This window comes from Pituophis catenifer, unplaced genomic scaffold (assembly GCF_029215685.1).
Source record: "Pituophis catenifer annectens isolate HBS135680 unplaced genomic scaffold, rPitCat1.0.hap2 SCAF_1, whole genome shotgun sequence".
Lineage (NCBI taxonomy): Eukaryota > Metazoa > Chordata > Lepidosauria > Squamata > Colubridae > Pituophis > Pituophis catenifer.
Window position 1 is genome coordinate 290,283,486 of NW_027256881.1, and position 25,238 is coordinate 290,308,723.

The window sequence follows — 25,238 nt, forward strand, 5'->3', positions numbered from 1 at the left end:
GTCATAAATAAATAAATGTTGGTTTATCTCCTGTTGCTGAAAGAGGAAGCAGCAAAAATGAATACTAAACATTTGGAACCCTATAAGATAAATATGATAATAATGCTTCACACCAAGCTGCTAATATATCTTTCATTATATAATAAGGAAGAGTGTCTAAATATCCACAAAACTGTAATTAGAAAAATTGCAAAACATGCCATCCATTTTTCACCATTGAAACATATGGATTATCCTTGGTTATAAGACCAAATAAAAACATTATCATGAGTTACAATAGAATTAGAATACAAATATCATTATTCTCGGATGAAATTACCTTAACATTAGAATAACAAGCTGACTAAAGAATTTTTGCTCAGTTTTACATATTTTATTATCGTGAAATTTATAGCCACAATATTTCTGAAGTAACATTGTATTTTAGATGTTACAATTATATATCAAATTAAATAATTTAGATAAGGTATTCCTCCTTTATATAAGAGAAGAGAAAAAAAGATTTTAAAATACTGGTAGTCACCTGCTATTTCGTGTAATCTTATATTTCATTAAATGATTAATTTGGAACACTTTTAATTGATTAGAAATAATATATTAACTAATTAATTATTGAAACATCAATTCTATTTAAAATAAAACCCTAACTATTTATAGTAGCAGAACAAATAAGATGTTGACATTTAACTTAATTACCTTAATTCTACAAAAACATCAATGGTATGATTAGAATATTGCTTACATTATTAAAAGACAGTTCTGGTCGAAGGCCCTGCTATATGCACTTTTCCGTTGTAACTCTAGATCAAACCCTATGCCATTCTTGAAGCAGTGGATATAGAAATGGCCCAATAAAGAGCATCAGAATTCAGATCAAATGAATTAAGATAATACGTCCACTGCATAAAATATTCCACTGACAATCACATATTATAAAAATATTAAGATATAAAAATAGCTTACCTGAAACTATTGTTCTTCAAGAGTGGTCCATTAATAAACCATATTTATGGGTTATTGCCACTACCTAAAAAGGGTCTTTTCTAAAAGGTAAGAAAACTGTTAGGGTGAAGAAAGGAAACCCACCTTTTTTCCTTGTCAATAGGTTGTGTTACTTATAAGAATATTCAACCAAGGTAACACTAGTTAAGACAGAACAAGAAGAGGACTTCGTTTTTTCTCCAAGAAACAATTTTGTTTTCTTTGAATTAAGACATAATTCAATGACACATAATTCAGTGACACCATAATGCTCAATGAAGAATGTGAAAAATGCAATATTAGGCATCAAACAGCCATTTGGGTAGGCAAGATGATGGCAAGTTTGCTTTTTTGATTAAGGATTTAGACACACATTTTAATTCCGTAATTATTCTATGAGATAACTCTATAAATGCTAACTATTTGAGTACTAATTCATTGACAATAAAACAATTAAAATGTACAGGGTCCTGAATAATATACAATAAAACTAGCTGCAATAAGATGAAACGAATATATGAAGGTTTTTTTCACTACTTTGAAATTGAATCACAACCAAGACTTTTGTGGATTCTTTCCTGAAACTAAACTGCAGAGGAGGAACACCCTGTGTGTGTGTGTGTGTGTGTGTGTGTGTGTGTGTGTGTGTGTGTGTGTGTAAACATATATAAAAATGTCTGTCTGCCTGTCTACTTCCACAAAAAGGAGAGGGAAATCTGAAGAACTGGATTACTAGAAAGATACTTAAGTAGATTATGGGAAGTTTTCAAATGATATTGCAGTTCAATTTAGGCTTTGTCATTCTCGCTATAGATGCTTCAGAAGGGTTCACCCTTGGCAGTTTTGATGAAACAGTTTTATGGCAATAGTTATGATCTGAAAGTTTTATTCTCAGAACCTCTGTTGAATGACATATTTAGAACTGACAATTTTTGCTACAGTTTTTAAAGAATAAATGTGAACACAATTAGAAGAAGGAATTTAATTCTGATACTTGACAAATTAAGTGATAAGTAATTGCTTAGGGGAAAAAAATTGAACAAAAATTACATCAGATGAAATCTCCCTCTTTTAACAAAGTAAATAGCTAACTAGAAATAAAGCAACTACTAAAGAGGAATTCAGCTCTCTCTCTCTTCCTCTCTCTGTGTATGTGTGTATGCACGTATATGTTGTTTAATTATTATTAAGAGAACTTTACTCAAACTTATCTCTTTTTTTCTGAAGAAGGAAACTGCAGAAGAAAAATAAAGGCAGCTGGTTTATTCTCCATACTCATGTTAGTTAGCCCACAGTAAAAAGTATAAAAATTCATTGTATAATTTCTGTTGGGATTTGCAAATTAAGTTGGAATTGCTTTTATGTCTATAATTTGTTTTTAGAACCGAGAGAATGACAGGCAAAAAAAACCCCAAAAAAACCCAATCATCTTAAAACTTAATTTAACCTTGCCACTGTATTATAGAGTTTGTTTATTTGTTTTTTTTTTGTTTTGTTTTGTTTTTAAATTTGATTTATATGCCGCCATTCTCCGAAGACTCAGGGCGGCTTACAATGCGTTAAGCAATAGCCTTCATACTTTTGTATATTTATACAAAGTCAGCTTATTGCCCCCACAAACTGGGTCCTCAATTTACCTACCTTAGAAAGGATAGAAGGCTGAGTCAACCTTGAGCCTGGGGAGATTCGAACTTGCAGTAATTGCAGGCAGCTGAATGTTAATAACAGGCTATTAGTCTGCTGCGCCACCAGGCCCCTGGTTAGTAAAACAAAGCTTGTGTTCTTAAATATTAGACTATAACTCTTAACAACTTCATATAAGAAAGCTATTAGTGGGGGTTTATATAAATTGTAGTCCAATACATAGGGGATCATGCTGGGGAATTATTGATTTATATGTTTTGATCATCTTTAACACAAAAGCTTGATAAATGAACTGCAATTCTGCCCATTAAATTACTAGAATAAATAGAATTAGAGTAAAATTGATCTTTAGTAAAATACTATAATTTTTTAAATTAAATGTTTTAACAAGCATGTAATGATTTATTGTGGGAATAAGAAAGACATCTGCTTGCATGCTTCCTACATTGTGCATCATAATTTATCTTGTTTTAAATCTCTTTAAAAGAATCCCATATTCTGCATTCTGCTAATTTCTTAACCTGTTCTTTCCTATCTTAAAATAAATTTCCCAAACCTATACATACACATGTGTCCATGCATACCGGGAGTGCCTTCTGGATATTTCTGAAGAGTTTTTTTTTTTTTTTAAGTAAACTGTTATCATGGCTCCATGCTCTGTGTTTAGATACTTGAACCTATCCTCTTCACCTTCCCCCAACCTCCAAAAGCTGTTAATATGAGAACCTTTATTTTATATTTATATAGATGGTCAGTTACGGTAGACACTGAAATCCGGACCAATGCATGCTGGCTCAGTGTTGTAACTTAGACCTCTTTCATCAGCCACTTTGCAGAATCTTGTCACTTTCAGTCCTTACAACTTCTTCTAGATATTTGGTAAGGGGACATTTTAAAGATATTCTCCCGCAGAAAAACAAAAGTAACAGGTTGCATATTGTTTATATGGAAATTCCTTATTGATGCTAGTCTTCCTTACAAATAATTTTAATCTATTCATTTTATATTTTTATTTTTTATAAGTTCCTTCTGAATTATACCTGACCAAGCAAATTTCTCCTAGTGTTAGGTTATTTCTCCTTTTGAAATACATAGATCCATTCCATCTAAAAATAATCTAGTGTTAGTCAAATGTTGGTTAAGAAACTAAGATATTAATCAATAGCAGTATTACTTAACAGAACCTTGAATCTAGATAATTGGACTGGTTTAGACTTCTGGGCTGAAACAGAACGATTTATGAGAAGACAGTAAAATATAGAATGATGAATGTTAATAAAACATACCCCAAATGGAAATATGGAAGAATGTTGTCAGTGAGTCAAGAGTAGCTATGCTTATATAATAAAAGGGACAAAAAAGTAAGTATGACAGAATAGTATTAAATAGTAAACAAAACAAGCAAGAATAAGGAACAAACAAGAAGAGAGGAAGAAATATCTAATTGACTAAAAGAAAATGAAAAACATAAATTTAACTAAACTCATGAAAGACAGCTGTTCTCAGGATGGGGCAAAGCACTCACCAGGCAAAAATAGAATCAATCATATCTAGGTTATAGATTTTTCACAAGATAGAAACAAGAGTTATATGCAAAGATAGGTATCTGGGTAGAAATATTGGAAGAAAGCCTAGAACAGTGTGGGCTCTAGCAAACCTGTTCTCTAAAATATATATTTCTTCCAACGAGTCATTGTCCAGTTAAGTCTTCAATCACTGAATTTTGGTGTACTGAACACCTGGCTTAGGATTTATATTGTCAGTTAGTAAGTATGTGTTGCCTTGAATTCTATTGCCAGGTAGAAAAGTAGAACACTGGCAGCCGAACATAAATTTACAGGCAGAGAGTAGGAGAAATCAGAGTAAAAGAACTAGGATCTTCAAAAGACACCTTTCAGAGACCCCTCAAATATAATGGTGCCCCTGCTTAGGACAGCACTGTAATTCAGGCATCTTGGAAATAGAAAATGTAAAAAAAAAAAAAAGTACTGTGATTGCTTAGGGAAGAAAATGAAACATTTCTTCTTCAATAATTTCAAAACAAGTAAGACTGTTGAAAAGTGAGTGTTGAAGCATTTTCTTGCCATTTTACTAAATTGCTTGATGCTTCCCAATTTAGGACTAAGTCAGTTGTCTTGTTAAAAATCATGTTAAAGAAAAAACAAAAACAAAAAAACCCAAAAATCTAAATTAAAAAGTAAACAACAAAATCACACTATATTGCATATAAAGAAAATTTGGAGAAGGGGGGGGAGGGTTTCAGTTTTTAAATAAATCATTGAATTTTGACCACATATAGATAGATAAGATTGCAAAGCCAGGTGATCATAGAAAAAATAATGCATCACTGGTTTTAGAGAAAATTAGAATAGCAGGAAAATAGCAAGAGAATTAAGTCAAGGGCAAACAAGTGGCAAGGGAGCAGTGGAGCTAATAGGCAATTGAGGTAAACCAATCAACAGCTCTATCAGGAGGCTGCTTATACCCTGAATCTGGCCATCCAAGAAAAGGCATAAAAATTCTGTCAGACTTTTGCTCTAACAAATAGTGCTTTTTCAGTTTGCAAGTTATGCTGACAAAAATGACAAAAAAGATATTGGATAATAAAGCGACTTATTTGCTGTGTTTATTAGTAGTGCTTTATGCAAATTATCCTAAATAAAAAGCTATCATTTCTATGTAAAATTGAATATAATAGCATGCATATACATTCACACACAGAAATCATGTTTAATGATAAATGCTTATTGCTTTTTATAAATACTTTGTACATCAGCCTAACGAAAGCTAGAAACGATTTAACAAATTACTTTATATAGAAGAAAAAAATCCTTTTAAAAACTAACATGTTGCATTAGGAAAATTCTTGCATTGCTAGACCTTTTAGCAATGGGATTGAAAAGTTACGATAGAATTAATTCACTTTTAAGGGTATCTGTTTTGGCAGTGGCATAGACATTCAATCCGTTTTAGCTACCTTTTACCAAAGCTATGTTTTTATTCTCTATGTTTATTTTTTGATAGATATTGAAATAAAAAAAGTCTCTAAATATTTATTCCCTCTATATACTTATAAAAAGGTTTCCCTCTGTAGCAATAGAATGATCATATAAATTGTTTTTGAATGATGAGCTCTATACTTAATAAACATTTTTGTGAGACTTCCACATATTAAAGCCATTTGAACCTTTAAGAAAAAAGTTTTATTAAATTGTTATAAAATATTTTAATTACTAGAAAATTCACAATATTTATTATGACAAAGGTATATTTTTTATCTGAAATAAACTGTAATCAATCTATAGGTGACTTCTTTCCTATTATTAAGGAATAAGAAGGTAAACAGAAATAATCCACCAGTTATCCAAATGAAATAATAAATCATTATTTAAAAGTGTAAAGTATGATGAAACTTGAATTTACCTTTCACTATATGTATGGAATATGAAGCAAAAGGTTAATTTCTTAATTATGTAATGCCATTTTTTCTTATTTAAGAGCGTTTGTAATCCAATAATATAAAGTACTATACAATAATATAAGATACAATAATATATGGTACCCTCTTATTTTTTATCAAGTAACTATGATTTAACAAAGACATTTTTTCCCTGTTCTTAATAAAAAGAAAACTGCAAGTATGTACTAGCCTGAAATGTTTAAGATTAGTTTATAGATCGGGGGTATCAAACTCAATTTCACTGAGGGCCGCATCAGGGTTGTGTTTGACCTTGGTCGAGTGGGCGTGGCCAGCTTGACGTAACTTGTGTCGGGGGTGTCTGTGGTGGTCCAAGTGCTCTGCCAGAGAAAACTGATTCCAGAGCTCAATTTTCAGCTGCGCTGGCCTCCTGCCACCCTCTGCCAGTGAAATGAAGTTCACTGGCAGACGGTGGCAGGAGCCATTGCAGCTGAAAATGGAACCTGGGAGGGCCACACACGGCCCTCCTGAGCTTCTTTTTCACGGGCAGAAGCACTGTGGGCCGGTCCTTTGCTGTTTCTAGGGTGGCCCTGAAGGCCAGATCTAAGCACCCCCCGGGCCAGATCCGGCCCCCGGGCCTTGAGTTTGACACCCCCGTTATAGATAATTAATATAAATGTCTGTCACATTGAGCTCATCTCTTGGGTAATAGTTTACATTTTGGCAATAATAATATTTCTTTAGAAGCCAACAAATAACATATGGAGGCTCCCTTCCTATGCTGATATTTTCCACTAAATAGTAGTAAGAGGGCTACTCTCTGATATTGGACACACCTATAGCTTTTACATTTGGGAGCCATTTAACATCTATCTTCCCTGAATTTATCAAACTTTTTAAAAAAATCTAAACTTGTGACTTGTAATAAACAAGTCCTACGTATATCTTAACTATCAGACACATTAAAATTTATGTATTTATGATAGCTGCATGCTTTCCATAACTAAAATTATCATTACCATAAGATGATATCATTCTACTGCCAGTATTTTGAAAAAACACTCTCTATTCAGCTTTCTCAACATGTATATATATTTTCTCCCAAGTACTCAACTCTTTCTAATCTAAAATCCATTTAAATAGATATAATTTTGTAGAACATGTAGGACAAGCCTATTTTTAAAATCATGTCATCATTCAGTCCTGTTTCCTGACAAGTAAAAGTTAAATATATAAAAGTGGCTGAAATTGCCAGGACGCATGAAGAGGAAAAATATAGTTTGACACAGCTCGCTCTTGCAATAATCCCCAACAACATCTTTATAATAGTATAGAACTAGGGATAAACTGAGAGAGGGGTTTTTTTCTTTATGCATCTTCATTATCTCCAATAGTAGAAAATGTTATGATATATTATGGGTAATATATTCTATGACATGAGTTCAGTCAAATATAATATTTTTTGGAAACTGAGTTCATCAATTTTAAATGTAATGGATTATTAATGGAGATAAGAAAATAGTAAACTATATATATGTAGTCAATGAAAGGCTCAAATTGTTGACTCCAGTAATGCAGATTTTAAACATACTACTGAATAGGATTCATTTTTTTTAAAATCAGAAAGGAATAGCACTCATGAAAATTGTTAGACAAAGTATATGAGATTTTTAAGTAGAATGATCCTTTATCCTTAATTATTCTTAAACAAAACATTAAAGCATTTTTACAGCTAGCTAACTTAATGAAGTGATTTAAAAATAGCTACACCTGGAAAAAGTTGAAAGAATAAAAAAACATTTTCTACCTTTCCATCTAGTATGTAATTGTTACAAAGAGCAAAACAGAAAAGGTAGCATACGTATTTAAAATGATTACATCTAATCAAAATTTGAAAAATACCAGAAGTACTTCAAAAATGTTTAACTTTAAGCTTAGAATTAAATCTTTTTTGTAATGTTGAGAAGATAAATTCAAATTTGAGTGACCTTAATTAATTTGAAAAGTTAATATTTCAAGTAATTTCATTTGTTAGTTAGACTGCTGAAAGTGTTCTTTTAAGCTGTAAGAGATATTACTGGTAATATCATGTTAATGTAACCAATATAAACCACAGGTTAATCACTGGTTCTATATTAAGAGTGTCTTGCCTCCTCTTTAATTGCCTAATACCTCCTAAATCAGGGGGTGGGAACTTGGTTGTGGGGAGGGAGTTTCCATTTATTTCCATGTTTGTAGTATCTGAAAGTTGGGGTTAAGTAACATAATTGCTCCTTAAATATAACAGAGATGTAAGGTAGCCAATTTACTCTTTTAACCCTTAAACTTTAAACTTTTAAAAATATGAAAAAAAGACCTGTGTATGTGGGAATGTAGTTTGGAAAGGGTTATGGAAAACTACTCTGGAAATAATAAATAAATTCCTTGGAGGAGAAGGTCTGTATATGTCTCTTGCCCTTTTAACAATTCTCAGTTGAGAATTAATTATTTTCAAGCAGAGAATTTATATTTATTATAATAAGTAGCATCTTTCTTATATACATAAACTTAGTTTTTATAAAACTTACTTTGATTTGATTGCAATACTAGAATATAGTTGGGACAGGTAAGCATATACCAACCTACATTTATGTGTATGTGCATATGTTTGTATTTTTCTAAGCTACAACTGGTGGTACTGCTGCAGAAGTCATGGAGATTGTTGTCACTAATACAACACTTCACAGTGGGGAATGGTGGTAAGGTAACTACTGGATTAAGTGTTAAGTCTGTCTTCTGCCTTGTGATCATACCATCATTAGTTATCTCACTAACAGCAACTTAAGGCAGTAGCCAGATCTTGGGAGACAAATGCTTTTATAATTTGCTCCATCAAATCTGTGCTTGTCCTGAGGTTATAACAAATATTTTTCCAGAAAAGTCCAGTTTTGCCTCAACACCTAACAATCAACTCCTCTATATTCAAGAAAGGGTATAGTTATTTCTTGCCAACTCCTTTCATGGAGCACAAAACTCAGCCTGTCTTATTTATATTTTACTCCATACAGCCATTATCACAGCAATTTTCTTCACATCCCTGAAACAAAAAAAGTGATATGCACTTAGGAAAATAAACTGAAAACCTTTGCAATGTGAATTTTAGTGATAATCATCTAACAGACAAGGTTTGGTTTTTTTTGTTTTTTTTGTAATCTCACTCCATTTGAGCAGGAAAAAAAATAGAGCTACTATCTTTTTCTTAGGCTAAATGGTGGAAATTCAACTGTCTTTCCAAATTTAATGAAATTAACTGCAGCACAAATTCTAACATTACTGATCTGTGCTCTCTCTCTCTCTCTCTCTCTCTCAGCATAAATATAAATGCACTTATTCTTCTTACATAGTAGTAATTCTGTAGGATTTCCAGTTTATGTCAAAGTCAGGAGATGAATGTCAGAATGGAAAGTATGAAATAAGAGTTTCAAAATCAGAAATGCTGAAGTTTCTCATACTTATGCAAAATATATTCACTATGGTTGCTTTACTTGTAAATTGCTTAGGCTTTTTTGCAATATATTTAATCCAACACCATCTTATTCTTCTCTCTTTCTCTCTCTCAAAAAAACAAACAACTTACTTGTTTGATGCGGTCCGGATTGACGGTTGTCTGAGGCTGCAGAATACTAACTGGTTCTGTCTTGGCCACATTTTGAGGCATTTCTCGTATCTTTTCAGCAATGAAGCCATGCACAGCATTTAGTGCTTCCACTGTTCCCTGGATCAAACACACCCGCTCTGTCGTACCTTCAGAAACAAATAAAATACATTTTGTTGTCTTGCTTTTAAAACATTAGGCATATGCAGGAACTAATCAAACTATAGCCTAGCAGTTTAACTAATTTGAACAAAATAACCAATTCGTGAAAAGATTATACTGTGATGCACAATGACTAAGATATGAGAGCTTAATGCACAAGGACGGAGAATGGGCATTTTTTTGAACATTTTTTGGGGGATGAGTGTATTAATGTGGATATATTTAGATAAATATTGCCCAACTCTGTGTTGTGTGCCAGTTACACCTCATCCTAGACAGGGAGCCTTTCCATTTAGTCACTCATACCCTGGTCATCTATCAATTGGACTATTGCAATGTGAGCCATACTAGATGCCCAAAAAAGGACACATGTACCACCTTTGCTCTGAGAAATGCACTGGGTACCACTTCGCTTCCAGGTCCAATTCAAGGATTTAGTCAACACCTATATCAAGGCTATCTGCAGAACTGGCTTTGCCCCACCACATCAGCCCATCCTACATCAGCCCATGGTTCAGGCAGGATAGGTATGCTGCAGATCCCACCAGCCAAAGAATTTTAACTGGTGGCATCTAAGAGGATGGCCTTTTCTGCTGCTGCTCCTGTATTTTTTTTTTTTTTTAAATTGATTTATATGCCGCCCTTCTCCGGAGATTCAGGGCGGCTTACAATGTGCTCAGCAATAGCCTTCATCCTTTTGTATATTTATACAAAGTCAGCTTATTGCCCCCACAACTGGGTCCTCAATTTACCTATCTTAGAAAGGATGGAAGGCTGAGTCAACCTTGAGCCTTGGCGAGATTCGAACCTGCAGTAATTGCAGGCAGCTGGTCTTAATAACCAGCTTAATAACAGGGTGTCTTAGACCACTGTACTACCAAGGCTCTTTGTGGAGCATCCTGCCTTCACAGGGGAGGAAAGTCCCCAATCTCTTGGCCTTGTCCAAAGGGGTCAAAATCTGGCTATGCAACCTGAGGAACAGAGAGACCCATACAAATGTGGGGCTGACTGGCCCCATAGGAACACTTTCCTGCTTGTATTAACAACTGCTAACAACCCACTTTTGAATTTTTTGAATTTTTTGTTATTTTTATGATTTCAAAACTTTTTTATCTTCAATTAATTCTGATTTTAATGTTAATTTTATTGATTAAATTGTGCACCATTCAGAGCCCCTCTGAGGGAGATGGAAATACATACAAACAAACAATAAACAAACAAACAAATAAATAAATGTAAATAAAATGAAGGTACCTATAACTGCTTAAGGTTACATTGACTAGTTCACTTTGTTCAGCAGTAGCGGCTTCTCTGTATGTACAGCACATGCAGATTGGCCCTCCTTGAGCACCTCTGTGAGAAACTTTGTTCTTCTATGTAGTGTGATATGCCTCCATGAAATGAATCAGTCTTCAGAACCTTTCTTGCAATATGCTTACTTATTTGTTATAAGCGCTGACTCTAAGGAATATAAAGGACTATTTTAGGCTACCCCTTCATGGATTACTGCCTTGTTGTGGCTAAGGGGCTTGTGTAGCTCAATGAAGCTATGAGCTATGCCATGCAGGGACACCCAAAACGGACAGGTCATAGCAGAGAGCTCTGAGAAAACGTGATCCACTGGAGAAGGAAATGGCAACCCATTCCAGTATCTTTGCCATGAAAACCCCATGGACAGTACCAAAAGGAAAAAAGATATGACGCCGGAAGATGAACCTCTCAGGTCGGAAGGTGTCCAATATGCTACTGGGGAAGAGCAGAGGGCTATTACTAGTAGCGCCAGAAAGAATGAAGCAACTGGGTCAAAGTCAAAAGGACGCTAATTGTGGATGCATCTGGTGGTGAAAGGAAAGTCCAATGCTATAAAGATTTTTTCTCCATAGGAACCTGGAATGTAAGATCCATGAATCAAGGCAAGCTGGATGTGGTCAAACAAGAGATGAAAAGACATAACATCAACATCTTAGGAATCAGTGAACTAAAATGGGCAGGAATGGGTGAATTTAATTCAGATGACCATCAGGTATAGTACTGCAGGCAAGAATCCTCAGAAGAAATGCAGTAGCCTTCATAGCCAATAAAAGAATAGGAAAAGCAATACTGGGATACAATCCCCAAAATGACAGAATGATCTCAGTTCGAATCCAAGGCAAATCATTCAATATCACAGTAGTCCAAGTCTATGCCCCAACCACTGGTGCTGAAGAGAATGACATTGACTGGTTCTATGAAGCCCTATAGCACCTTATAGAACTAACACCAAAAAACTATGTCCTTATCATCCTGGGGGACTGGAATGCTAAAGTAGGAACCAAAAGATAACCGGAATAACAGGCAAGTTTAGCCTTGGAGTACAAAATGAAGCAGGGCACAGGCTGATAGAATTTTGTCAAAAGAATACAATGGCCATAGCAAACACTATTTTCCAACAACCCAAGAGATGACTCTACACATGGAAATCACCAGACGGTTAACACAGAAATCAGATTGACTATGTGCTCTGCAGCCAAAGATGGAGAAGCTCTATACAGTCAGTAAAAACAAGACCACGAGCTGACTGTAGCTCAGATCATGAGCTTCTCGTTGCAAAATTTAGGCTTAAATTGAAGAAAGTAGGGAAAAGCACTAGGCCACTCAGGTATGAACTAAATCATATCCCTGATGAATATACAGTAGAAGTGACAAATAGATTTAAGGAATTAGATCTGATAGACAGAGTGCCTGAAGAACTATGGATGGAGGTTCGCAACATTGTACAATTGGTTGCAACTAAAACCATCCCAAAGAAAAAGAAACACAAGAAAGCAAAATGGCTGTCTGAGGAAGCTTTGCAACTAGCTGAGGAAAGAAGGGAAACAAAAGGCAAGAGAGAAAGAGAAAGATACACCCAGTTGAATGCAGAATTCCAGAGAATAGCTAGAAGAGATAAGAATGCCTTCTTAAATGAACAGTGCAAAGAAATAGAAAACAATAGAATAGGGAGAACCAGAGATCTCTTCAAGAAAATTGAAGATATGAAGGGAACGTTTCATGCAAAGATGGGTATGATAAAGGACCAAAATGGCAGGGATTTAATAGAGGCAGAAGAGATTAAGAAGAGGTGGCAAAATTACACAGAAGAACTATACAAGAATAAACTTAATATCCCTGATAACAAAGATGGGGTGGACACTGAGCTCAAACCAGACATCCTAGAACTGTGATGGCGAACCTATGGCACGCGTGCCACAGGTGGCACACGTAAGCATATCAGTGGGCACACAAGCTCAGCTTCCGATGGGACTGGAGGTTGTCAAACGGGCCATTTTTGGCCTACGGAGAGGTGGGGAAGGCTGTTTTCGCCCTCCCCAGAGGCCTAGAGAGGTCTGGAGCCAGGTGAGAAAGAAAAACGGGCCTTCTGGGCCATTGCGTGCCAGGAGCATGGTGAGTGGGGGTGGGTGGGTGGGTCGCATAGAATTATGGGTGTGGGCATGTGCGTGTGCGACCTCCCTGCCCTCCCCCCTTCCTGGCACGCGATGGCAAAAAGGTTAGCCATCACTGTCCTAGAATGTGAAATCAAATGAGCCTTAGGAAGTCTGAGCAATAACAAAGCTAGTGGAGGTGACAGTATTCCAGCTGAGCTTTCAAAATCTTAAAAGATGATGCAGTAAAAGTGCTACACTCAATTTGCCAGCAAATTTGGAAAACTCAACAGTGGCCACAGGATTGGAAAAGGTCAGTTTACATTCCAATTACAAAGAAGGGCAATTCCAAAGAATGTTCAAACTACCACACCATTGCACTCATATTACATGCTAGTAAAGTTATGCTCAAAATCCTACAAACTAGGCTCCAGCAGGATGTGGACTGAGAACTACCAGAAGTACAGGCAGAATTTTGAACAGGCAGAGGAACTAGAGATCAATTGTCAACATATGCTGGAACATGGAGAAAGCTAGGGAGTTCCAGAAAAAAAACCTACTTTTGCTTCATTGACTATACTAAAGCCTTTGATTGTGTGGATCACAACAAACTGTGGCAAGTTCTTAAAGATATGGGAGTACCAGACCATCTTATTTGTCTCTTGAGAAACCTATATGCGGGTCAAGAAGCAACAGTGACATAGAACCACTGATTGGTTCAAAACTGGGAAAGGAGTCCGACAAGGCTGTATACTGTCACTGCCTTACTGTACCTATTTAATTTATATTCAGAGCATATCATGAGAAAGGCAGGGCTAGATTAATCAAAAGTTGGAATTAAGATTGCCAGGAGAAATATAAACAACCTTAGATATGCAGATGATACTACTCTAATGGCAGAAAGCAAAGCGGAACTAAAGAGCCTCTTGATGCAGGTGAAGAAGGAGAGTGCAAAAGTTGGTTTGAAACTCACCATTAACAAAATTAAGATCATGGCATCCAACCCTCTCAATTCCTGGCAAATAGATGGAGAAGAAATGGAGGTAGTGACAGATTTTTATTTTCCTGGGCTCCAAGATCACCGCAGATGGGGACTGCAGCCAAGAAATTAAAAGACACTTGCTCCTGGGAAGGAAAGCTATGGCAAATCTAGATATCTTACTAAAAAACAGAGACATCACCCTGCCAACAAAAGTGTGTATAGTCAAGGCTATGATTTTCCCAGTTGCAATGTATGGCTGTGAAAGTTGGACAATAAGAAAGGCTGAGCGCCAAAGAATTGAGAATTTGAACTATGGTGCTGGAGAAGACTCTTGTGAGTCCCTTGGACTGCAAGGCAATCAAACCGGTCAGTCCTAGAGGATATCAACCCTGATTGCTCTTTAGAAGGCCAGATTCTGAAGATGAAACTCAAATACTTTGGACACCTAATGAGAAGGAAGGATTCACTGGAGAAGAGCCTAATGCTGGGAACAATTGAGGGCAAAAGAAGAAAGGGATGGCAGAGAACAAGGTAGCTGGATGGAGTCACTGAAGCAGTAGGCGTGAGTTTAAATGGACTCCAGAGGATGGTAGAGGACAGGAAGGCCTGGAGGAACGTTGTCCATGGGGTTGCGATGGGTCGGACACGACTTCGCAACTAACAACAACAACAAAAATTTAGGCTAAAAACAATGTCAGTTAGGCTGAAAGACACAAACTTGTCCAAGAGCATCTGAACTACAATTGCAAGTAGCAATAGCACTTAGACTTATATACCACTTCACAGTGCTTTTACAGCCCTCTCTAAGTGGTTTATAAAGTCAGTATATTGCCACCAACAATCTGGGTCCTCATTTTAACCATCTCGGAAGGATGGAAGGCTGAGTCAACCTTAAGCCTGGTGAGATTCGATATGCCAAATTGCAGGCAGCCGCCAGTCAGAAGTAGCCTGCAGTACTGCATTCTAACCACTGCACCACCGCAGCTCATACTGAAACACAGTGCTCTAAACTTTAGGTTCCAGTCTGGAATCTACAGTATTATAAATTTATTATTTATTACCTATTCTATACCATTTTATATATACAGTATATATAAACTAATCCACACCATTCTAAAATTCCATTACTTCCTGGTGCAATATTTATTTTCTCATTTTCTTTTGTGTTACTCCCTTTGAGTTTTTTAAGAATACAAAGGAAACTTTTCTTGTAGGCTGGGACATTACTCAAGGCCCTATGAACTTGGTATGATACATTATTCATATCTTACTAGAAAATATTGCATTTCATCCTAAAAATTATGCTGTTTATTTTTAAGAGTTTTTTTAATGCCATTCTTGATGCTTTATTTATTTGATTTTAATCCCATATAAGTAACTCAGGATGGTGAACATACTTAATTCCTTTCCTCCTCCTATTTTTCCCACAACAACTCTGTGAGGTAGATTTAGTTGAAAAACAATGACTGTCCCTTAATCACTCAGCTGGTTTTCATATCTAAGGCAGAACTAGTACTCAGTCTCCTTGTTTCTAGGCCAGCACCATAACTACCATATCACACTGAGTCTCCTTTGAATATCCTTTAGAATTTTAAAATTCCACTGATTTTTTCCTATTTTAAAAAATAATGTTTAACTATATATGCCCATAGGTGTTAATGTTTGAAATAGATACACTTTACTGAATCCATAAACATTTCCCAAATTCTATTATACCAGTCTTAGAATTTTCATGTTTCAATACCAAGTAGTACTGAAAAGCTAGAATAAACATGGATTAAGACAGACAAAACTAACATAGCCTAGCAGAGGGCTACAAATATTTACCCGGATGCAAGAACGATTAACCTCAATGATACCTACTATGAAAGCATGTATAAGCTTCTGATTGAGGAAATCAGATTTCCAGTTTTTCTGTGTGTGAGGGAATGATTTTATAATGATTTAATTTTATTTTAATAAAAGGGAAGTCTCTTTCACTTTTATTAAATTGAAGTTCAATTTGACTCCTCTTGGTCAATTCTATGCTTGCTAAGATACAATAAGGCTGATGTGAGCCCTCCCAGGAAACCATACAGAATATACAACTAGATGAGCTAATTCTATAGAATCTAGCAGAACTGAAGGTACAGGCTACCTGCCACCACATTTAACTTCCTGAACAATTGGGTAGGTCCTATTAAATTACTTTCATTTTTTAAACATTATATATAACAAGATATAATTTAATAACTGAAAATATACCTTTAATTATTATGGATACATAGGTAAATATATTCTTTTCTTTACTATTACATATTATCTATAAGAACAGAGAGATTGAATTATAAAATATGTATTGACTGAAGTAGAACAATATGTAATTTTAAATAGAATTATTTCTCTAAAGATGTGGTTTCAGCAATCTCTACTAAACTGTGAGATATGTTTGTTTGTTTGTTTGTTTGTTTATGTGTGTATACACACACATTCACATGTAATTGTTATCTAAACTATTTCAAAAAATTGCAGCATTATTCTAGAAGATATTCTGCACAAAACACGACTATTGATATATAAATTAACTTGATCTATGGATGCAATTTCCTTGTGGTTTATTTCTCTCCCTCTCTCTCTTGTTATCTTTACTTTCTGCAAGCTCTCTTTCGATGTAGAACTCCTGTGGCTCCTGCATTAAGTGCTCTATTTCTGAACAAGTGCACTAGGGAGTCTTTACATGAAGTATTAATTGTCTACTATATGATAAGAAGCATTGTGGATTGATCAATGTAGCTAATGCAATTGCTCTTTCTTGATCAGCAGACAAAACATTCATATAAAACAGATATCAGTTTACATAGACGATATTGGAAACTAACATAAACAGCACTTAAACTGATGAACGCTATGAATAGTATCAAAACAAAAGAAATGAAATTTCATTAAGCTTACATTCAAATCAAACTTTTCTGTACTGCAAAGTTTCAGATTAGAATTCAGAATTCTAGGTTTTTTTAATAACAAAAATACAAGATAAAAGTAAAATATACTCACATTATAATGCAATATAGTGAATTGTGAACCTAAAGATATTTATCCCCTGTCCACCATGTGCATAATGCAATATAATGTGGACTTGCCGTAACTCGGGCCCACAGTTTACATCCATAAGGTACCAATTCCTGATATACTAAAGGTGCCTGCCAGACACTTTGATCATCCTATTTTTTTAACAATTCTTTTAATTGAAAAATGTGGCATTAATTGACAATAGATTAATTGAAATAAGAGAGCTAATTCAGCTGCAAGCATAATTCCATTTCCTGTATTTATAATCATGTTTATACTTTTATCTGTTATCTTATACATGCTTGACAAATAAATAAAAAGATAAATAAATATTTCCAACAATGGCCTTGGCTTTTATAAACTCCAGAGGTATTCTATTACTGAAGCCTAATGCTTTGTTTAGATTTAGGTTGTGGTAGAAAGAATACTGGGAAACCAAAGAAAGAGGGAGATTGCAGCATCATCAGTTTATATCGGGGGTGTCAAACTCAATTTCATTGAGGGCTGCATCAGGGTTGTGTTTGACTTCAGGGGGCTGGGGAGGGCGTAGTCATGGTGGGCGTGGCCAGCTCAACATCACTCGTGTCAGGGGCGCCTGTGGTGGCCCAAGCACTCTGCCAGCGAAAATGGGCTCCCGAGCTTCATTTTCGGCTGCGACAGCCTCCTGCAACCGTCTGCCAGCGAAACCGGAGCTCGGGAGGGCCACCTGTGACCCTATACATTTTGTAACTATTTATTTTGATGTATTTCATATATGACAAAGAACATATGTAGCTGTATTCAAAGGAACTCTAAATTAGAAGTCATGCAGTAAATTTACAGTTTAATTACAGAGCTTCATTCAGAGTTCATATTATTTTACCACATAAATAGCATGGGAGAGGAGAGATTGGAAATTGAGAGACTGAAAATTTTAGTGTAAAATATTTCTTTTTTCCCAGTTGATAGAAGGGTGCAAAAGTTCCTTTATGCAGTGCTCCTCTGAATTTCAAAGCTATACATGTATGAAGGGCAGAGAAAACAGTTGCTATATTTAATGGTGTCTACTTGCTTTCTATTTTAATTGCAAAGTGATAGTCATCTTGCTGCCTTACAAAAAGGAAGATACTTTTTCCCTACAGTTACAGTGCCTGTATTGAAATATAATGGTCATATTATATTTCATGTATTGAAATATCATGGCCATATTTGACTCCAAGCATGACGGAGAACTGGTAGCAGAAATTTTGAGTAGTTCGGAGAAACGGCAAATACCACCTCTGGCTGGCCCCAGAGTGGGGTGGAAATGGAGATTTTGCAATATCCTTCCCCCAGGAATGGGGAGGGACTGGGGATTCTGCAGTATCCTTCCCCTGGAGTGAGGTGGAAATGGAGATTTTGCAGTATCCTTCCCCTGCCACACCTACCAAGCAACGCCCACCAAGCCACGCCCACAGAACCGGTAGTAAAAAAAATTGGATTTCACCACTGTAGTGTAAGTAACTTCACTTAAGATACCTTCCTAATTGAAGTTATTGATAGTCCTCTTCTTTAGTTGTTTAAAGAGACAAAAAGACAAAACGATGAGTAATTGTTGAATTAATACATACATACATACATACATACATACATACATACATACATATATACATATATACATATATATATATATATATATATATAAACAAACATCCCACTCAGTGCAAAAATTGACTGAATGATTCTTGATGGATAATTCAGCTTACAATTGAAAGCCTAAAGCAGGGGTGTCAAACTCGATTTTATTGAGTGCCACATCAGGGTTGTGTTTGACCTTGCGGGGACCAAGATGGGCATGGCCAGCTTGATATCACTCATGTCGGGGGCACCTGTGATGGCCCAAGTGCTCTGCCAGCGAAAAGGGCTCCCAAGCTCCGTTTTCGGCTGCGACGGCCTCCTGCAACCTTCTGCCAGTGAAAATGGAGTTCAGGAGGGCTGCATGTGGCCCTTCCAAGCTCTGTTTTCGCTGGCAGAAGCACTGCAGGCTGGTCCTTCACTGTTTCCAGGGGGGGCTGTGGGCCAGATATAAGCACCCAGATCCAGCCCCCGGGCCTTGAGTTTGATACCCCTGGCCTATAGCAAGGATAGGCCATCTTTGTTTTGGCGATATTGTTGCCTAAATTAAAATAGTTCTTGGTATAAGTAAGTTTCTTCTAAAGTTGAGTGTGAATTACCTTTCTTTTTTTAATTTCAACTCATTGGTTTCCAGCCTATGTTTTGAGTCTCATTTTTTGTCCCTTGATTTCAACATAGAACAGGTTCAACTACTGCTTGACAGCTTACCTATAACTTCCCCTCTATCTTATCTTTTGCAAATTAAAATTTCCTCTTACTTTTCATGAGCTGGGTGGCACAATGGTTAGAATGCAGTATTGAAGGCAGCAGTTCGGCAGTTTGATTCTTACCAGCTCAAGGTTGACTCAGCCTTCCATCCTTCTGAGGTTGGTAAAATGAAGACCCAGATTGTTGGGGGCAATATGCTGATTCTATAAACCACTAGAGAGGGCTGTAAAGACTGTGAAGCGAGCTAAGCATTATTGCTATTTAATCATTCTTTATAGTGTTTGATTTTTCTAATGTCTTATTATCATAGTAATATATATCTGCCATGCAGACCACATCATTTTTGAAATGCGGTCTCTTGAAGTAAACCCAACACTCATAATTATGATTTATCTAGAATAATATACTGGAACTATTACCTCCTGTGGTTTATATATAATGCTTCTGTAAATATTACACCAGCATTATACTGATTATGTTTAGATAGAACTTTCTCATATGTAATAATACCAAGTGATGTCTCACCAATTCTCTACCTTTGCATTTAATTGTTTCTACTTAAGTCTTTCCTTGTCCTTGTCCTTGTTTCTACTTAAGTCTTTCCTTACTTGTCACCTCTGAATAATAACCTGTTGGATTTTGACCACCATATAAACCTGCTGAGGTAATTCGGTATCCAATTTTATCTTCAAAGGAGTCAGCTATTCCCGCTAATTTGGCATCATCTACACATTTAATGAACAGTCCTAGATTCTACTTTGTTAGCTTAAAAAATTGAAATAATACAGCAACAAGTACAGAATCTTCGGGACCTGATTTGCTGCCTAACTTTAACTTGAGGTTGTAACAGAACCCTTTAAAAGCAATTGTTTAGTCTGTTGAAAATGTATCACAATATAATACCACCACGTCAAATTTATATATCTTTTCTACCAGTGAATTGTAATAGACTTTATTAAATGCTTTACTGAGATCAAAACATATTACATCCACAACATTCCCTTAATCTATGAAACTACTCTGTCATAAAAGATACATTTCTGGTTTGATACTAATTATGGTCAAACTATACCAGTGTTGGCAAACCTTTTCAGCACCGAATGCAGAAATGGGAGTGTGCATGTGCGTGCGTGGGAATGGCAGAAACCGGAAGAGCAGTTCCCCGGCACACATGCGTGTGCTGGGAAGCTGAGCTTCTGGATTCCTGCACGCGATGTGTGCCGATCATCTGGTCTTTCAGTTTTTGGCATGCATGCACGCATGAAAATCAGCTGGCTGGAACGCAGGTGTGCATCGGAACCTGGAAGAGCAATGGGCAATGACTGGCGTGCCCAGAGAGATGGCCCTACGTGCCACTTCTGGCATGCGTGCCATAGGTTCGCCATCATGGAACTATATTATCTACTGATAATACTAATTTTAATTTATATGCTACTTAGCAAAAGTTCTGCCAGTTTACGGAATAGAGTTAACTACTAAATCAATTATTTCTTAGGTCCCATTCTTTTTTCCCCATTTAATTTATTAATTATTCATGTTTAACCTTCTTCATCAATCTTCCAGCATTCCATGAAATAGATCCTCTTACTATATCCCATAACTACTTTCTCACCTTTTCCATATTAACATACCATGAAACATGCCTACTTAAATGTATTTACAAATTATTTCCAATGGAAGAGAAATGAGACAGAAAATGAACACAATTCATGATTTAGTGGAGTCCTTATGGTTTCCTTATGGTGAGGTTGGCTGTTTTCTTGAAGACTTTTCTTTACCAGACTAGATAAGATCTTCACTGCTAGAAGACAGTGGCATTTGCTCTCTGTTTATATACAGTACCTTGCCATGCCAGTGTTGGTAAGAGTTTTATACTGGTAATTCTTGATCATGCTTTTGTTTACTCCTTGATCACTTGTGTGGACTTAATCCTGGTCTTAATCACTGCTTATTTGGGTGTTGATTACGGGTGAGGTGGTGTTCAGATCATTTTGTTTCCTTTTTAGTTTTTTATTGTCTCTTTTTAATGATGTGTAAATATTGTTATCTCTATGTGGTTGATGGCTGATAATTGTATATAAATGGAAAGCCCATCCCTCTAGCAATGAAGATATTACTTCATTGAACAATGAAATATCTGGTAACAAAATGTCTGCAAATAAATAACTAAGTTCCAAGAGCACCAAGAATTCTACGGTTCAGCACTGAGTTATCTGGTGATTTAATATATAGCATTATATTGTAATTTAGCATTATGGTTGTATCAACCATTAAGAACAAAATGGAATATATGAAACATGGAAAGAAGTGTAACTGAATACACATGAAAGTGAAATCCAGTGGATTCGATTCTGCAATATATAGTATATGTGAAATGTTTTGTAATTTGATTTAATAATGCATTAAAAATAACAATGAGTATCCAAATGGCAATGGCTCCATCTCCAAAATGTGACTCCAAAATAATCACTCTCCATTCCCTTCCCCAGTTTTTAGTAATAACATATAAACACAAACCAAATATCCCAAAGGTAGTGTATTCTTAGTTGCATTTACAAATCCTCCAGTTTAGTTTTAATGGAGATACCTTTGGGATATTTCTGAAACCCAACCCCCTTTCTTACTTTCTGGAATGTATACAAAGGAATCCTTTTACATGTAAAATATATGTGTAAAAATTATTGGACTTTTAAGAAGAGAGTTTTTTTAAAAAAAGAAATAAAGAATAAGAAGGTAAAATAAGTCTGAAACTTTTTTTGCTTGTTTTGCTGTTTTACATATCTTGTATTCTGAAATCTCATATTATTTCTAATTTAACATTTGTATGTACAGCTAACACCATAGACTAACTTGTAGATGAAGCTGCTCATAGGATAGAATTTTCAGCAACGTGTAACTAAAATCTATTAATTCAAAGTTGGCAATTTGTTGTCAGTTTAAAAGCTTTTGGCCTTCTATGAATGTTCCAATGTAACTGCTAAGGCAATGGTGTGTTGCTCCTGGTTCCCGGTAATAAAAATTTGCAGTAGTTCGGAGAACCGGTAATAACATTGGCTGGTCACGCCCCCAAATTGGTCCCCGGCCCAGTCGCCACTCACTTACCCCACCCACCTCAGAGGCTTTTTTTTTTTAACTTTTAAAGGCATTTTTTCTACAACCTCTTCGGCCGAAGAGGTTGTAGGAAAAAAAATGCCTTTAAAAGCCTCTGGTGATTCCAGCTGAGTTGCCTGATGTTCCGAGACTTTTAAAAGCATTTTTTTTCTGCAATCTCTTTGGCTGAAGAGGTTGTATGAAAAAAATGACTTTAAAAGTCTCTGGCGATCCCAGCTAAGTTGCCTGATCGGCAGAGGCTTTTAAAAGCATTTTTTTCTGCAACCTTTTAAGGTTGCAAGAAAAAATGCTTTTAAAAATAAAAAAAAAGAAGTTGGCCACACCCACCCAGTCACATTACCCTCCACCAAGCCACGCCCACAAAATAAACCATGCCCACAGAACCGGTAGTAAAAAAATTTAGAACCCACCCCTGTGCTAAAGCATTTACAGTTTTAAGCTGTTAAAAACCTGAACATAAAAGTAGGAATGACTAACTTTCTCAAATGTTTTAAAATGCCATTAAATATAGTACATATTTTAAAATAAAACCAAATGCATAAATGTTCTAGCCCTGAGGAAATTCCATTTAGGGCAATCAAATCATATGTACATTTATCAGAACATTAATCCAATTAATTTTAGGTGTTGTTTGATACAATTCTCAGAACTGGCTATGCTTACTTGACTTAAAAACTGGAATCCAATAAGGTTATTATGGTTAAAACCATTCCCATTTTAAAACTTACAAAGCTCTGAATATCTTTCGAGAGCTAAGGAATAGGGGCAGAGCTTTCTCTAAAGCAAAAAAATTCAAAGTTTCCAATTTCTCTCCTTTTATTAGGCTATAGCTGATAATAGCACTACCATTTTATCAAAATTGTTCATAACCCAAAAATAGACATACATATGTTTTATTGACACTAGGTGATACTTCAAAAGGACTTTTTAAAATGATAGTACCAGTAAGCCCAGGTAAGAATCTTACTGGAAAGCTCAAAATATTTAAGAGACGGAGAAAGGACAATCTTTGTTGCTAAATTAGTGCCTTTCTGAATGTGGGAGAGGAAAAAGAATTTGTTAGAGAAGTAAAGGGTCTAGAAAATAAACACATAAATACATTTTTAAAATATGAGAATGGAATTGTTAGAAAAAATCATCAAAAGTTTGTCTTCATTGCGCTAAGCTGTTACTATAACTTGTAACATAAAATGCCTCCTATAATAAAGGAAAAAATAGGAATTGATAAATAAGAACTTGAGTACAGAGAATTTGGGAAGAAACAACATGTTATTAAATTGAGAAATAAGAAATAACTACATGAAACTTAATATATGAACTGCGCCTTCACCTAAGCTATAATCACAGTTATAAATATTTATACAGATATGATAAAACAAATGAATATTATGTTTTGTTAAGTTGCAAAAGCAGAGTAAGTATGTACAGTTATAGCAACACAAATGCTTATTTGCTGGTGCATCAAGGCTAAGAATCAGGCCACAGAATACATATGTCAATAATCTAAAGAGTAAAAAGAAGTTTTAAGTGGTAACAATGAAATAATGAAATACTTGTACGCTCTTCTTTAATGCAAAATAGATTAAATTGGTTAAGTACTTTGCTGAATATTTTCTTACTTAGCAGAAATTCTTTGTATGCAAAAAGTAAAATAAAATCCACACATACTTCAATCAGCATAAGGTTTTATGCAAACTGTTAAATAAATTGAGCATAAATTCTCAACATATATTCCCAAGAGAAATTCCTTTTAAATGAAGTCTTTCTGCAAATTTAAAAATCAACATCAGTAGTGGATTGTTTTCACTGTTGTAATTCTGGATATTCTCCTATAAGTAAGTTTCTTAGAGAAAGATATAAAGAAAAGGTACAAAGAAAAGATAAAAATAGGTGTAAATTATAATACAGAATTTATTGTTTGTTTTTTTGCTTCATCCATTTAGGATTGTAAAAACCAAACCTAAAAAAATGTGCATTAGCCATTATGACAAGCAAACAAAATAATTATTTCACTACTTAACTAAATGGACCTATAAATAATAAAAACAAAATATAACATCAATTTTTCCTGCAAAAAATTAAGGATTAACAGACAAAATATAATATGCTTTACTAAGTAATCTAAATTTATCAATAATATCTCTTATACATATAATTATTATTATAAGAAAAAGTCTATCTATAATTAAATAGATGGTTACTGTTTTCCTTAAGAATGCTTAAGGACATGCTTAAATGTTTTCAAATGTTGAAAGATAAGGCGTTTATAATTTAGATTACTATTCAAATTCACAAAAGCATCTTCAAATTATAATAGCAAAATAGTGCAGTATTCCCTGATAATCAGTCTGAAATCAATCTATGAGATATTCAAAATATGCAGAGTCCCCTGCATATCTCATTTCAAGGAATGCAAACAAAGTCATGCAGAGATTTAAAACTCATCATAAGTTGTTAAGTGAGCCAGTTATAATATCCTATACACTGATACACTTAAACCTACCGTACATCTCTGTTCTCCCATACATACATACAGAAAGTAATTTAAGAAAACAA

General features: G+C 35.2%; 1 protein-coding gene across 3 annotated transcripts in view; it reads right to left on the reverse strand.

Annotated features, from left to right (window-relative positions):
- NOVA1 (NOVA alternative splicing regulator 1) overlaps positions 1-25,238 on the reverse strand; it is a 147,630-nt gene that overhangs the window by 43,148 nt on the left and 79,244 nt on the right. For all 3 annotated transcript variants that reach the window (XM_070931358.1, XM_070931357.1, XM_070931359.1), the window contains one exon: positions 9,660-9,826. In XM_070931358.1, the coding sequence (XP_070787459.1) occupies positions 9,660-9,826 (167 nt within the window). The remainder of the gene's footprint in view (positions 1-9,659; positions 9,827-25,238) is intronic.